Source organism: Agelaius tricolor, unplaced genomic scaffold (genome assembly GCF_023055355.1).
Source record: "Agelaius tricolor isolate 1412-34295 unplaced genomic scaffold, bAgeTri1.0.p SCAF_3, whole genome shotgun sequence".
Lineage (NCBI taxonomy): Eukaryota > Metazoa > Chordata > Aves > Passeriformes > Icteridae > Agelaius > Agelaius tricolor.
In genome coordinates, this window is record NW_027269263.1 from 13,926,861 (window position 1) to 13,943,508 (window position 16,648).

The 16,648-nt window shown below is 41.1% G+C and overlaps 1 protein-coding gene across 6 annotated transcripts in view; it reads right to left on the reverse strand.

Annotated features, from left to right (window-relative positions):
* The window catches only part of ITPR2 (inositol 1,4,5-trisphosphate receptor type 2), a 244,386-nt gene that overhangs the window by 199,646 nt on the left and 28,092 nt on the right, over positions 1–16,648 (reverse strand). For 4 of the 6 annotated variants that reach the window (XM_071422550.1, XM_071422548.1, XM_071422551.1 and 1 more), the window contains exons 2-8: positions 15,838–15,908; positions 8,697–8,812; positions 7,484–7,570; positions 6,641–6,799; positions 2,860–2,958; positions 1,642–1,725; positions 661–807 (exon numbers count right to left, since the gene is read on the reverse strand). In XM_071422550.1, the coding sequence (XP_071278651.1) occupies positions 661–807; positions 1,642–1,725; positions 2,860–2,958; positions 6,641–6,799; positions 7,484–7,570; positions 8,697–8,812; positions 15,838–15,908 (763 nt within the window). Of the gene's footprint in view, positions 1–660; positions 808–1,641; positions 1,726–2,859; positions 2,959–3,988; positions 4,248–6,640; positions 6,800–7,483; positions 7,571–8,696; positions 8,813–15,837; positions 15,909–16,648 lie in introns of those variants that run through there. The other 2 variants (XM_071422552.1, XM_071422553.1) reach the window with 2 other exon arrangements.

A 16,648-nucleotide genomic window follows, 5' to 3' on the forward strand; every position in this document is an offset into this window, starting at 1 on the left:
CACTCTACTCCAGACAATCCTTACCAGACAAAAATCAACCATTTTTCTGAAGACTCTGTTCTAAATACACAAAGTTTGTCCATCACACAAGAACTTTTGGGTATATAGGAGTTGCATTATCTTAATAGCAAGGATTTGAGACATACCAATTTCCAATGTTTCTTAGTTGAACAAAAAAGTTTGCTAGTTCCCTTCTCAAAACCACCTTCATTCACAACACCACCTTTATTCAGGTTTACTTCAAACAAATGTTGATGTGTTGTGTGATGTTTGGGAGATTTCCTGTCAGCCATGGATCTCCATTTTCTTATACTGCACATGAAGCTAAACGTAAACACTCAAAACTCAGGAGAGGTGAGTGTCCTTTGATTGGCTTTGGTAAAATCACACCATTTACGTCAAGTCTGAATTTGAAATTTGACTCTCCCTCATTTCAGTGCAGGCAAATATAGTAAGAAAGCCTCCTGTCTCCAGACACACAGAGCAATAAAGCAGCTCGTCAGGGTTCATCCTACACAAACCACTTCATGAAATAATAATAGTTACAGGGAGGTGTGTGATGATATCAGGAGCCTATGAATGACTCATGTTGTGCTGAAGATTTTTACTGAGCCCTGGCCTTCAGGTCCTAAAATATTTATAAAGAGAAATAAAAAATACCTCTATTTCCCACAGTGCTTTAGAACTTGTGGCAGACGTGGCTGACTGACGTAACGTGGTGCGCAGGAAAATGTGTTGTTTCTTCTCATATTCATCACAGGTCAGAAACTTCTCTTGCTCTGCATGAAACAGCCTCACAACATCTCCCTAAAGAAATAGGGAAAAGAAGCACTGTTAAGTGGTAGGCAAAGCCTCCAGAGTAATTTTCTATTTGTAACAGCTCCAGTGATGCCAGCAGAGCTGATAGGAAGAAAATACTTCTGAGCTTCCTATTGCTGGAGCAGGTACCAAGTGAAGAGTATTCAATCTTAGCACCAAGTCTGGAAATCAGATGAGATAATTCAGTCCTGCAGGAGACCCATGGCCTTTTGGGAAAGCACAATGAACAGTGGGCAAAAATTAACCTAAAGGTGATTTTTAATTCTAGTTAGCTTTACTAAGTTGATTTTTTTTTTTTTTTTTTTTGTTTCTAATCTCTCTTATTACTTAAGGGAAGTGAAGAGATTTTTCTAACATTGTATTATCTTATCACTTCTACTCTGCAATCAACACCAACGCCCCCTCTCTATTTCTTCTGCTGGAATCATTTTTGTTTCCTCCTGCCTCTCCCCAAGATTTGAAACACTATCCTTAAATGGGTCTACACAAAGATACCATTTTCCCTTTCAAATTCTTCTTTAAAAACTGCTGGTACCTTGACACCTATTGAAAAAATAGCCATTGATAATGATTTATTAAGGTACATGTGAGGACAAATTAAGCTTATCTCTAAAATGAAAATGTAAATTATCTCAGAGATTAATCTACAGGCATGAAACTGTGCAATACCTCAGCACATAAAGCTACATTGTCTTATTACAGTTATTGTTACAGTTACTTGGAACATCTCCATAAAGTCCTTATTTCCTCTTTTATTCACTGGGTAATATTTCTCTACAGTCAAACGCACTAAGACTTTTTGGATTCAAAAATCATACTTACTCCTTTCAGTACGTCATCTCGGTAACTACTGAATTTCATGAACAAAGTTATTTTCCAGCTTGTGTTACAGTTGACAGCATTTACCTTTAGAGGAAAAAAAAATCCAATTATAGTATATGGGGATAGGGTTTTTTTTTTTGAGACATTCCATTCTTCTGAAAGACCACACCACAGCTAGGATGGTAGGGGACATGGCTTAGCTGCATATCTGTAGAGTTCTTAACACTGGTCCTGAAGCTCTCAAGTGTTAATGATTGTAATGTTGGAGAAGACAGGGTGGGGAAATGCTGCTGTGTTTGCTGACAGCCTACCAAGAACACCCCAAAGGCATACTGAGTGAGGATTTACTCTTACTTCAGTCAGAGTGTGAGATACTCAAGGAGACCTCATAGAGTTATCAGTGCAGCAAATATTTCATTTTGGGTTTTTGAGGCTAAGCTGGAACCAGTCTTTAAGGCTGGCTTTGAGTCCATTGTGGGCTCATGGTGGGTTCGGGTTACCAGTAAAGCACAACATATCACAGAATGGTCTGGGTAGGAAGGGATGTAAAGATCATCCCATTCCAAGGGGATCCATCCATCCACCTTCCACTATCCCAGGTTGCTCAGAGCCCCATCCAGCCTGGCCTTGGACACTGCCAGGCATCCAGTGGCAGCCACAGCTGCTCTGGGCACCCTGTGCTGTCGAGAGGATGGTGGAGGCACAAGGGACACCAAAGGCAGCTTCAAGCGTCCACAGACCTTTAATGTTCTACCTTTCACACTCTTAACCTTACATGCACTGCACCTGTGTGCCCTCTGTTCCCTTTGGTGATTGGTCAGCACACCTGGGCACTCCATGGTTCATTACCTTCAATACTGTACCCCTGTCCTGCACAGCTGTAGCCATTGGGGATGAGGCTTGGCCACAGCCCCACTCCCAATTACCACAAACTGTGAGCCTACAACACTGTGTCAGGGCCTCACCACCTTCAGAGGGCACAATTTATTCCTCATATCCAATCTAAACCTTCTCTCTGTCAGTGTGAAGCCATTCCCTCTTGTCCTGTCATTCCAGGCCCTTGTCAAGAGTCTCTCTCCATCTTTCCTGTGGGCTCTCAAGGCCACAGTGAGGTGATTCCAAAGCCTTCTCTCCTCCAGGCTGACCAATCCCAATTCCCTCAGCCTTTCTATAACCATGTCAGATCAGCAGCTACCCCGCCTGCCCTCCTGAACTCACCTCTTTGCAGCCAGGGTTGTCTAGAAGCTCAATGTTGCTGGCATGAAGAGGCTGTCCTGCATTGACTGGCATGAGAACAACTTTATCTCCCACCACTACCTGGAAGTCAGAAATAAAATGCAATTTAGACCTAAGTAGTTACCCAATAAAATAAAGTAATGTAGCATATTTAGAAAATGACTCAAATGCATGCTCTAGTAATGGCACTCAGTGAATTTATTTGCAGACAATTCACACAGCAGTTGTGTCTCCTCACAATCTGCAATCACCCGGGTTCAAGATTTCCAACTAATCAACCCTTGCATTCCCAATAAGCATGTCCCCTGGTTCAGCAGAAACTCCAGACCATGAAATAGATATGAATCTACAAAGTCCAGGAGCAGCTCAGTTCGAACACATTCCATCCCCTCTGCTCTTGTTCCCTAAATAATGATTGAGCTCAGCACAGGCAGCAGGTACAACAGCTGAGAGACCGTCTCTCTAAAGAGGAATTCCTGGCTGGCTCCCTGCAAGTACATTCCCATGCCCTTTCAATTCTTTACAATATACAAATCAATATAAAAAAATTTCTTTGACATAAAAACTGCTTGAGACATGCATATGGAGAATTCAATTCATGCCTGGAAGGGGGAAAAATAAATAATAAAAAAATATCAATCCACACAGATTGGTTGGCACTGGGTCCTGATTTGCTTATGTTCTTCACAGCAATTTTGAGCACACTCAGACATGAAGACAAGTGGCTACATGTGATTTTTTTCTACATTAAATGCTGCACAAGCCATGCTTTCTCTTGGAAGACAAATAAAAACACTTTCTGCATTGATCAGCACATTTCCTATAAAAAGCTGAGCCCAGTTCAGCCTTGTGCAACTTCAATGCAGGTGAATTTGGCCCCCTCATTGCAGAGGTGAAAAGGAAGGTTTGCCTGTTCTTTACCAACACAGCCAAAATAAACAGTAGCATAAGACAGTTCACCATGCTCAGATCACACACAGAAAAATCCTACTTGATCCAAGGCATGGGAACAAGTTCACGAACAGAATCAAAATAATGACAAGATGCCTATAAGACACATTCCTTATGCAATACACTCCTGCATGCCATGCTTCACACAGACATTACTTACAGCCTGTTTTAAGAAGTTATGACCAGACAATTCATTAAGCAAAATACCACCAGGTTTACATCCTGCAAAGTGGAATCAGGACTTCAAAATTGTTGCATGTACACCAGGACTATCACAACTAAATCAGTAAGACAGCACATCATTAAGCATCTTATTTAAAAAGAAAAAAAACAAAAACACTAAAATGGCAAATAACTGCAGTCTAATCCACACAGCACCAATCCTGCTATCGGGGAGTATTTTGTTGTTCAGTCCATCTGGAACCAGCTCTAGCCTTAATCAGTCCTATCTTCCATTGAAGAGCAGCTTCAAAAATGATGAAGACTTAATAAAAGCCTGCAGAAAATACTGTAGTTATGTTGATTACTGTAAATTTTCCATCATATTCTTTAATTACTTTCATTGACTTGCAAAATTAATCAGTTGCTAGTGAAACAAAGCTAATCTTCTTTTAGAAAATAAAGTTCTAAAATATTTCACAAGGCTAAAAATCTCTGATCACTTACCAGAAGAGTCACACACATGACTTTCTGTATCAGATTCCCAGATTCCCTTTCTTTTAGGACATATGGCATACCTTGCCTGCATTACCCGGCACAGTAGCAGCCATCCAAGCAGTAATTCAATACTCACTTCTCTTGCATAAAAGACTTCCTAAAACGTGCTTTCTAGGGAATTTCCTCATTATAGCACAGGAATATAATTTTAAAAATCCCAAAGTTTCTAAACAGAGTAGGGGCTTGATATACCAAGCTAACTCCATGAATTCAAAGGTTTCCATGACTGGGAGTAACTGAAAAGGAAGCAGTGGGTACAAGGCTGAAGCCTCCTTCATCTGTGAGAGAAAAATGAGGACTTCCCCCATCACTGGCTACTCCTGTCCTCTGTGAAACAGCTGCCTGCTTTGTGTAGCTGTTGAAGAGGTAGAAATGCACAAAAGCAGAGAGCTACCAGAGCACTAATGTTTATCACTGGAAATTTGCAAAGAAAATTGTCAAATCCTTTTGGGCCTAGTAGAAACAAGAAACAACTTCCCTTTGTAAATTCCCTCTGTAAATTACAATGGCAAGTTGCCAGCTCTGAAAGACAACCTGGAAACAGAAAATGAGCAGCAGGCCATTCCAAAGGAACTGAGTCCATTGAGTTAGGAATAAACCAGTCTGCCACATGGCCCTCACAGCTCAGAGCCTGTCAGATAAATCCCCACAGAAATGGACTGGGAAAGGGGTTTGTGGCATGGGATGGCACTGCCATCACTGCACTGATCTGCAATCCTTGTAGATGAGCAAGTCTGCTTCCAAAGCCTCATGTGTGCATAACAGTGGAAAATGGAACCAAAACCTCTGTAGTACTGGGAATGACTTTGAAGGCCAAGGATGGTTCTGCTGCTCTCAGCTGTAAGGGCCCACTGTGGCATTGCAGATGACAAGTGGGAATGCCAGGTCCTCCCTCTGGAGAGCATGACACACATACTTATTTTCATTACAGGCATAAGAAGTTTAAAAAGATGCTGAACTGATGTTATTGCAAGAAATTAAGCCAAAACAAGAAGTCACCCTTTATTCTCTCCAAAGAAGGGAAAGAAATACCAGGCTAATGTTTGAGCCACATTTGTTCTCCTCAGCTGAAAACCCATGCAGAGGTCCCCCCTGAGGGATATATTTGCTCTATTTCTCTGCAACAGGCTTTGGGAAAAAAGGAGGATTTTCAAATACCCTTTTGATCACTACATGAAGCAGGGAAAGACTCTGACTCTAGGGATATTTGGCCAGGAGCTGGGAATGCAATCCTTCTCCTCTCCACAACAGATTGCAAAAGGGATTGCAAGCAACCACACTCATCATCCTGGAGAGCATCCCAAGGGCTGGGTAACCACAAAATTAAGGAGAGAAAATACACAAAAAAAAAAGCCATTCCCTTCTACAACCCTAAGAAGGCTTTCACTGATTATGCACAGGGGAAAACAGCCAAACATTCCCAGCCAGGTCTGGGAAAAACCACACAAGCTCATCATCGTGTGGCCTTCCCAGAGGCAGATCTGAATTCTCCACATCAGGCACTTAACCAAGCCACAGAATGAAGAAGGGAGTTGTGATCTCACAGCACAGTTCTCAGATCTGCAGCAAAGAGCTCTCCTGTGCATTCTTCCTCTCATCAATATGCAAGACTCCAGCTGAGTCTTGCAGAAACCTACCCAGAAAAGGCTTTCCAGACTATTCTACCCAGCTCCAATCATAGATACTATTGTCACATCAGAAGGGAATACAGATTTAAACAAACTGATGTATTTCCTAGAGACATTCTCTACTGACCCCTTGAAAAAAATATTGCCACAAAAATTTTTTAAAAACTCTTAAAAAAAAATAAGACTCTAGCATAAACTATGATTTCTTGTCAGCTTTGTAAATCTGCACTCAACAGGTAGACTTAGCAAAGATGCCCCAACAGAGAGGCTTGAACGTGGCAACACAAGAGATTTCAGACCATATAATTAAGTAACACTTTCCAGTTACACATGAAAGGTCAAAGTCCCAATTACTCTTCTAATTGCTTCTTTCCTGAATGAATCCATTATGAAACAGGCCAGCAGTGAAGAAGTTACATCTCCTGGAATTCTTCTCCCTTCTCAACACATTCAGCATTTCCACTTACATTGTCACCTTCACTCCTCAGTTTCCAGAAGGGCTGGATATAAAACCAGGAGCCCTCATTCCCTGCAGCATCCAGGGACACCCGCATAGCATTCTTCTCTAGCAGAGCTGGCAATCTCTTGTTGACTGTGAGGTATTTGTTGCTTTTTATGTGCAGTAGCTGGGAACAAAAATAAATTTTAAAAATAAGTACAACTTTTAGTTGCTTTTTCTCCCTCCAGTCAAAAGAGGAGGCACAAACTTTCACACTGCAGAGATTTTCAAATATAAATACAGATATAAAATATAACTAACTAGAAGGCAGTTATCAAAGTATGTTACAGTTTAGGAAAACAGATGATCTATCTCGGATTGTGAGAAATGTGTCAGGGATCAATTTTACAGCAGGGCAAGTGTCCATTGCAGTTCTCCCTTCAGGAATTACATCCATTACAGAAAAGTTGTACTGCACTTAAGAACTTAGCTCCTGTCTCATTTATATGTCATGAGATACAGATTACTACAATGATTTAAAAGGAGCTGCACAGCATCTCTACAGCATGATTTTGAAATAACTCTTGAAAATAAAAGACATATTTACGTTCAGATTCTAAACTGCAGCACCAAGAAATACACATAGAATTTTTATAATGACAAATTATTTAAACAGGAATATGCAACACTTCTGGTAGGCTTTGAAACAGGCAGAAAAGCACAATATTGTAAACTTCACCAAGTTCTGTTTACCTGACCCTTGACAATCCAGATTACAATGGGTAGACAGTTAATTTTCACTGTAACCTTGAAATGAAACAACTGTTTCCTTTCCAACAGTGAGAAGGCAGATGGATTTCAATAGGTTTACCTGGATGACGTTGCTGTATTTTACAATTTCACCCAACAGCTTTCTGTTCTCGCTTTCATTCTGCTTTTGTTCCAGTTCTGCTGCATGCTGCAAGAGAATGACCATTTCTTTAGACTCTACAAAAGAAGTACCTGGAACATACAGTGCAGAAAGGAAATGGCACCATATTTAAATCCTGAAACCTACAAGCATTACTGCACTGGAAATATTAGCACCCAAATCCTGATGCTGATTCTGACTTTTTTACTACCCAAAATAGGAACTCTGTCACAATTTATTGGTCACACCTGAGATGCATGCTATTTTAAAATTTTTTCAAGCCCAAAACGTAATGTCAGGGGCTTTATTTCATCCTATAGAGGATAAAAAGGTGCCTATGATTCGCTTCTCCCTGTCACTACTCCTTTTACTTGTTGGGGTTTAATTGTACATAAACACATAGACTTTACAACAAAACAAAAACATTAGCTTACAATAGGCAACATTAAAATTAAACACAATAGACTGGGTCAAATACAGCCACAGAGCAAACTCTCCACTCCCAGCACTAATTGCTGTGTAACTCTGGCCACACACCACATGCCTTCCTTGCTGTTTTTAACTGGAAGCACTGGTGACTTCCCCACTGCCCACAAAACTATCATCCAGGTTTGACAGGACCTTGTTTTCACTTAATCTCATGCATTCAGTTACAACATCAGGCCAGCTGTTTTTCAGATACAGGTGACTTGTTCCATCCACACTGTGTTGGAGACAAAATAAAGACTGCAAAAAGGTTCACAAAAGAATCACTTAGACTGAAGGCAAGGACAAACACAATTTTGAGGAATTCCCTGGCTAAAGCATTGAGGACATCTCTTTGTCCACTCTTTGCCTAATTCCTGGTAAGGATTTCCAGTATTACTTAAACCAGGGCTCCATCCTGATTTTAACAACTCCATTTTCACATTATAAAATTTCTGAAAGCACTACCTTGCTTACAGCAAAGGCAAAACAGGCAAAACCCCCAGCCCAAAGTAAGATAAACACCAGGTCGGGGGCTATAAATGCCAGTCAGGAGGTAGGAGAGCTAAGGAGACTATAGAGTTGCTATGGTGGCATAATAATACCAATCACAGTGGTTCCCAAGGCACTTGTTATTATTCTTTCTGGTGCTATTGTAATTCTACAGCCTGCAGATTGAGATAAGATTACAAATACAGATGTCTCTTACTTGAAGTTTCTTCAGCAGTGCTGCTTCAGTATGGTTTCCTTGTTTGGCTTGCTTGGCTTTCCAGTACTGCTTCTGGGCTGAATATCTGTTCATAGGACACACCTTGAAAAGGCAGTCTGGGGAAAGAGTGAAAGAAATACTCCTGAGTCATGCTGAAAGACATTTCCTTCATTTGTAAGTATGTGTAGGGGTTTTTGTCCAGAAATGTCCAGATACCAGTGTTTAAACACAGCCACCAGGTCAGCTTGGTGGCAATGATACCCGAAACAGGGTGGCACAACATTAGAGTTGAACCGAAAGCCTTTAAGGCCTCACATGTTCCCACTTTGTGCAATCTCTGTTAGAGGCCCAGGCTGTGATCCTGCCATATCTGCCTGCTGCTTTATTAGCAGCCCAACATCACAGATGCAGTGTTTGAAGGCACGTGAAACCTTGGAAGAGTGGTCCTGCTGTCTGTATGCCACACACCTGGCTTGCCCAGCTCCTCCTGGCACTGCTGAATCCAAGGGTGGCTGGGGCATTCAGCAGCCAGCCACCAAGCAGGTCCACACAGAGTTTGGGTCTCTCTGCCTTCACTGAGTTGTTTTTACTGTCAGGGTTTTTTAATCTAAATGACACAAGCTGAACATCACCACTGTCCAAAAGACCAGGAAAAAAGCAGGTGAGGAGAGAGGAGCCACCTGAGCAGTGTGGCCGTGCAAATGAGAGAAAAGGATGAGGAGAAGGAGAAGGAGAAGGAGACTGCAGCCAGTGCTGAGATGCCAAATAAGAAATGAGCAGCAAAGGAAAGAGAATATCAATACACCAACCCTCATCCCATCCCAACCACCTCCCCATGTGGAGTGAGGGGGCTGCATATCAAAGAAGGGGAGAGATGTCTGGAACGAAGCCAAGGGGTTCTTCCCTAAATGCTTGTTCAATTGTTCATCTTTATTTCCCAAAACTGTAATCAATAATTGAAAATTAATGTTCATTGGTAAGAAACTGAATTTTGTAAAATTCCCTGACTCAAGGGGTTTTGTCCAGTGGCAGTCCTATAAACTGGAAATAGAGCCTCATGATTCATCTAAAGCCAATTACTTTTAGAATGATAAACAACATCCAGTCTTGCACAGTCACAATCATCAACTGCTCTAAAAGCAGCGAGACTTGAAAGACATTTCACATAGCAAACGTTGGTAATTGTCCTCTCACACGCACATTTATTAACAGGAAAGAAGAGGGAAGAGTTCTGCTGTGGGAGTAGCAAGGACACTCAGGACTGGGTGTTGTAGGGTGAAATTCTTCCCCAGCATGGGCTGCAGTCTGTGGATGTCAAAGGAAGGTCTGTCCCCAGCTATGAGCCCTCCATATTTCACTGGCACAGATGGCCAAGCACTGGATGAGGACTGACCCAGCCCCTATTCAAGCAGCAAAGTTTGTCCATACAAAATTGCCCCCAGTGGCAGAACCTTCCTTGGCACTGACCCTAAGTACTCACGGATTTACCCCCACCCCGCCACAGCCCTGAGTTGCTGTTCCAAGGAAAAAGTCCTACAGATCCTTATCAAAGCAGACCCAGCCACTCTGCAAAGGTGTTTGCTCTCATTTAACATTTATAATGGGAATGATATCACACAACCTAGAGTACAAAACTCCCAGGTAACTTTTACAATATTCTGGAAACCAAGAAGGTGAAAAAACCCCAAAGTGTTGTGTGCCATTAAATTGTACTGTATATTGTAGGATATTTTACCTGAAGTATCAGGATTTCGGCTCATAAGACAAAAGTCTGCTATTATTTTCTGTCACAATCTATAATTAACATGCCTTCTCAGAAGGCTTCATGAAACATTTATTTCTCTGAAGTAACAATACCTGCTTTTAATAGCACCAGTCTTCATTTCTCAGTTACTCCCCACACATCCTGCTACTTGGAGTAAACACAGTGCTTCCCATCCTGCAGAGCCTCAGAGCATGGTGCTACCACTTTTCCAAATCAGTATTACTTCAATTGTATTTCCCTCAATTTTTAGACTAAAAAATCGTATTATTTGTTCCCAAACAAGCTTTTTTTCCTATTTTATTTTACTTTTTAGGATTCCAGATGCATTGAAACCAGGCCATCTCATTATTTTTCTGTGGGTTTTTTTTTCCTTTTTTTTTTAATCAGAGTAACAAAACTATGTAAATTCAAGCTTCATGATCCTAAACATTGTAAGGAGGTGGAACAGTGCCTGCCCTAGAGATGCTACAGTTCAAATAAACAGGAAAAAAAAGAGAAACTGAGGCATAAGATTATAAAGCAACTTTCCACCACACAGCAGATCAAAAAGCCATTCCCTCCTGGAGGTCAGTCTAGCAACCCACTCATGAGACAGAATGTCTCTTCTAACTTCTCCAGACATTCCCAGGTAGTCCTAGTTCCCAATCCATTACTTTATGGAGTTTTACATAATTAGTCCTCAGGAAGAGAAACATTTAAGGAGAGAATATCAAAGGTAAGCAAATAGCACTTTCACTCAGGAAGTCTGAAAAGGAAAATAACTCCTATTATGCCCTTTAAATATTTCTTGATATTGGATGAAGATGGTTTAGAACAGTATTTGTCAGATGCTTTCTCTCCCTGCCCTCTCTTGGGTTTTTTTTTTTTTAAGTGTTAGAAATTCAACTCTTATCCATCATGGAAGATTTCTTTGGTTTGCAGAACTAGAGAAATTATCACATGGCTTTACTAAAACCAGAGAAATAGGTAAGTGAAAGTGACAGGGCTATAAAATCACAGAGTGTACAAATCTACTTGCTTTGGGCAAAAAAAATGGACAAAAAGGTAAAAAAGAAAATGTGAAAATGAAAAGGGAAAAACATGGATGAGTGGGGCAACAAAGTTTCCTAGGCAGGACAACAAGAAAGAGAAGGAAATTAAAGCAATTATGGAACTGGAGGAAACAAGAAGAAAATAAAAGGATAAACAAAAATTACGTAGAGGGCAAGTAAAAAGAAAAATGGCAGATGGAAGAGGAAAGGAGAGAGTGCAAAGAAAGGTAATGGAAGGGAGAGAAGAAAAAATAAGAAAAACCTTAGATCAGACTAAAACCTGAAAGGCAAAGCAGGGTATTTAGGAACCAGCATCACTTTCACTGCAGAAGCCTCAAGAAATCAAAGTAATACAAGTTACAAGTAAGAAAGTTTAGACCAGTTTAAAAACTTAAGTAATTTTACATTTAAAATAGGAATGAGACTCATGCTCCTTTTCCATGATCAACAATCCGGTCTCATCTGTGCTATATTACACCTTGGAAGCTGAAAGTGTTTCCCACTGGAGATAGGAGCATCAAGCTGGAGTGTTTGGGGTCCCAGACTAAGGAAACCTGCAGTTGTGTGGCTCATGATGTGGCTTTTCTTCAGAGGCACACAACTCCTGGCACACGCTGTTCTTGCCAACCTCTGTGAACCCAGCCCTGCAGCACAGTAAGCATTTCCATCACCACACTCAGTGCTTTGGATCTCACCAGCTTCAGCTGGAATTAAGACATGAAGCACCTGGTTTGATCAGTCCCTTCAATGCAATACAGTGAATGTTCTGTGGGGTTTTTTCACCAGGCTTCAGGAACACGTGGGACCAAATTCCACCCTCCTTTGCACTGATGCAAATCTGGATGTGCACCCTGGTGAACACAGAGCCACTCCAGGTTCATCCCAGTGTGACTGGGGGAGGAATGGGGAGCACAGCTTCTTCATATGGACACAAAATGAGAATTAACCACATCTTTCCTTAGCTTAACAACCCTCCACGCTGCAGGATGTTCTGAAACAACCAGAATAGCAACCACCCACTCAAAAAAAAAAAAGTAAACACATAGCAAAAATGAAACTGCTATTTTGGGACACCTCTTTACATAGGCTTTCAGTTCAGGCCAACAGCTCAGTACCTTGATTTGATCTCTGAGTGAACCCTGGAGGGGAGATACAAGTCAAAACCACAATCTTTCTTTTTTGTCCCTCCCACTGGGGAAAGGGCTGATAAAATATTACCAAAAAAGAGCAAACACAGTCTTCTCTGATATTAATTTTCAGAGTCAGTACTTGAAATCTAAACATCTTGTTAGAAACATGTTTTTCTCATACTTCTTTGACTCCCAGGTCGTGCTCTAACCTTAAATCAACGCCAGTTCAGCTATCAGTGATAAAAACATTGTAAACCATACAGACAGCAGTTCCTATTAGTGAAGAGGCCCTACTCACCCTGCTCTTAGATGTTATTTTCAGAATTAATCATTCATGCCTAAGTCTTCCTTTCATGTTAAGAACCTACTTAAAGCAGTTTTTGTTTGGTTTGTTAACTTTACTGCTTTAATTTAAAGCTATTTCCCAGAAGATTCTTGGGGAGAAAAATATGGATTTTGCTTAGATTCTTGATTATAAGAGCAATATTTAGAAAGTTTTTTGCCTCAGGGCTCTAAACAGAGCTAAGAAATTTAGTAAAGCATCGCAGAGATGTGCTTCTGGTTGCTCTCATGACAGAGACACCTCTGAGGTTCAAGGCACTAAATGTCAATTAGACAGCAAGTTTCTGCTGGGCTCTCAGCAAAGCTCCTGCTATTCTCACACTTGGAATTTGACTTAAAGGATGAAGGAGAAAACATCCAAATGATAGGTTTATCTTTCCTGCAGGCATCCTCCTGAACACACACTGCTTATGGATACTTGAAGCCGATGTGATATTTAATGTCTCTAGCACTATAGCCATGCTTTTATAGAAAGGTGGGTTGCATAAATTAATGCAACAATTATATTTTCACTAATTTAGTTTCTCTTTCCTACAGATGTTAGAGACCTTATAGCACCTATCAGTACCTTCAGGGGGCTTACAAGAAAGCTGGATGGAGAATGACTTTTTAAAAGGACCTGGAGTGTCAGGACAACGGGGAATGGTTTCAAACTGAAAAAGGCTACATTTAGATTGAGTATAAGGAAGAAATTGTGCCCTGTGAGGGTGGTGAGGCCCTGGCACAGGTTGCCCAGAGAAGCTGTGGCTGCCCCACCCCTGGAAGTGCCCAAGGCCAGGCTGGATGGGGCTCTGAACAGCCTGGGATAGTGCAAGGTGTTCCTGCTCATGGCAGGAGGTTGGAATGAGAGGGGCTTTAAGGTGCCTTCCAATCCAAATCATTCTGTGTTGCAGCTCATCCAAATTTGCATGCTACCACCATGTCAGCAGTCCCAAAATTAGGCTATGGAGCACTATAAAGAAGAGAGAGCTAATGAGTGACTGGAAGAAAGACTGCAAAAGGAGCTAAGCAGCAGCAGGCAGGAGCAGAGTAGCTACTAAAAAGTTTTGGGGCAGGGAGGGAGAGAGAGAAGAGGGAATCCCCAAAAAGAGGAGGATCTGAGTTAGAGGAAATGAAAGGTTTGATGCTGTGGAGAAGAGGGAGCAGAGGCAACTGGAGATAAAGGGATGTGTTATGCAAGCAATAGACAGAGGTTACAATAAGGGACAGAGCCAAAACTGTCCACAACCAATGGAAACCACTCCCCTAGAGAAGCTGGGATGTAACTCAAGAGGAAGGACCTTGGTTTCCCCAGCAGCAGAAAACAGCTGTACATTTGTCAGTGTGCCATCCCCCTCTGACATCTGCTCCACATGTGCTGCCACCACTGATGGCAAATCATCGGTGCTGGGAGCTCAATCAGCTTCCACCCTGCATCAAAGTGCCCAAATCATCAACACAGAAACCTAACAACTTTTTCTTTCTTTGCCTTTGGAAGTTAGAAATGAACAACACAGAGCTGCAAGAAAAGAACTCTAATGTACTGAATTTATAAAATCAAGCCCTCAAACACTAGACAGCAAAAAAATTATGGCTGTCTTTTTGAGATGCCTAGTTGTAGGCATTTGGGTGTATTCAATTATCCTATCACAAATCTTCCCCAGTGACCTTGGTCTCATCTAGAAACATGGATATGGTCAACTTTAGAAACACATCAGGGTAGTCCAGTGACAGAAATATCATCCAAAGAATCCCCACCTGATATTTTGTGCAACCTGGAAACTGTGAGTCGCTTGCAGCCAGTGAGGGGGTGAAATCACAGTTATGCAGCCTGAAAGCCACACTGGATGCTACCCTCAGCTCTGCTTTAAAGTTATTCAGTCACACCAGGGACTGAAATTTATTACTGTTTGTTAGTTTCTAAGTATGCATCCTCACTTTCAGCCAGTGTGCTGAACACTCACAGCTGGAACTGGAACCAACTGCTGATGTTTCCTGAATATATAATGGAAAAAAGTCTTGAACTCTCTGGGAAAGCAGAACTTCACTCTCCTGATGTTTTAAATGCTTTATTTTTTGCAATAGTAGCATATACATAAACACTGCAAATAAAATATTAAGGGTAAGATGTCAGCGGAACCCCTGACAATCATAGAATGGTTTGGGTTGGAAGGGACCTTAAAGATCATTGAAAATAAATACAAACAGCCATGAAACACATTTCCCTTGCTCTAAATCAGGGAAGTCATACTCTCTTTATCTCAGAACCAGTGTGAATCCAAGCCCTTTTAAGCCAAAAGAGGCCTGGATCAGGCTCTGCTCTGGCACAGCTATGAGTACTTTTTTAGCAGTCAAGAAGTAAAAACTAGAAGTTGTCAGCACATTGTTATTATTTTCCAATAAGCAAAACAGCAGAATTATCCAAATCTACAAGGTCAAGTTGAAAAAAATAATACTGTTTTAAGCAAAAGCAAAACAAAAAGCTGACAAAATATTTGGGGGTACTCCTTAAAATGGTATCTTATCTTGAAAAGAAAATAAACAATTCATCAGCTCAAGTAGCTTTGGACCTCACAAGTGTCTTTCCCATTTACAGTGAGAGCAAGGCTGGAGCAAAGAGTTTGTCACAGAGCAGGGGATCATTGTTCAATGTGCAGAACAAAGCAAGTAACTCTTGGACTGCAGGAAAATTCAGTCCCTTTCCCCATATTTTCTACTGCCTCTTGTGCTTTTGAAAATTTTGTAATTCATTCTCAAAATCTGCCATTCATGTTCCAGTTTGATACTCAGTCCCTGGGTCCACAAATCCTCTGGGAAGTCCCATGGTAAAAGTGCCCAAGGAGGTAGAACAGCATCAGTTGTTCATGGAAGAGAAATGATCCCCAGTTACTGACCTCGGAACTTCTTTGGAGGATTGGCAAGGTCACCGGCCTCTGGCTGGACCACACACCGGTCATCCACCAGCCTAGAAAAACAAAAGTTATCACACTCACTAAAACATGCCAGCAATGGTTATAAATGCACAGACACGCCTGCCACACCACAGATCCAAAAGCTTCCACATTTTCCAGTGTAACAGAAAAAATACCTCAGAGATTCTGTTATTCAGTTACTAAGCATAACCAAGAAAGTCTACATTTTCCTTCCAGAGAGGGATTTCTTCTACAGCACTAAATTATGGTCTGTGTTTCAGATCCCACTTCATTTAAATCCAGTTAAAATCCCTTTTTTCACACCAAATACATTGATGTTCCATGTAAAATTTATGTTTTCCTTCATCTGAGCCATTAACCCTCAATCAGAAACAGTTTTTTTTCTCTGCAGCTGTCAGATTTTCTTCTTCACCATTTCCCATTTTTTTCCTCTGAGGAGGCATGTGGAATTAAGATTCAGCTGTGATCAAAACTCCCAAGACCACATTTTCCTGTGCTAAAATGAATAAGGATTCTTTAATCCACAGCAGAAAATCTAGATGACAAATCAAATATATTTCTTGCAATATTTTAGAAGTTAAATAAACAATAAAATTTAAAATATGAATTGTTAAACTTATCTCAGAACTTCCTAGACATAAATTCAGCTTCCTTTCAGGAAGCATCCTGTAAATAATTTGCCCATTTCAAACAATTATTCAGGAAAATCATGTTTAAGGACACACTACTGCCCTGCCACTTCACAGCAACATTCTTAGCAGCATTTTTGTTG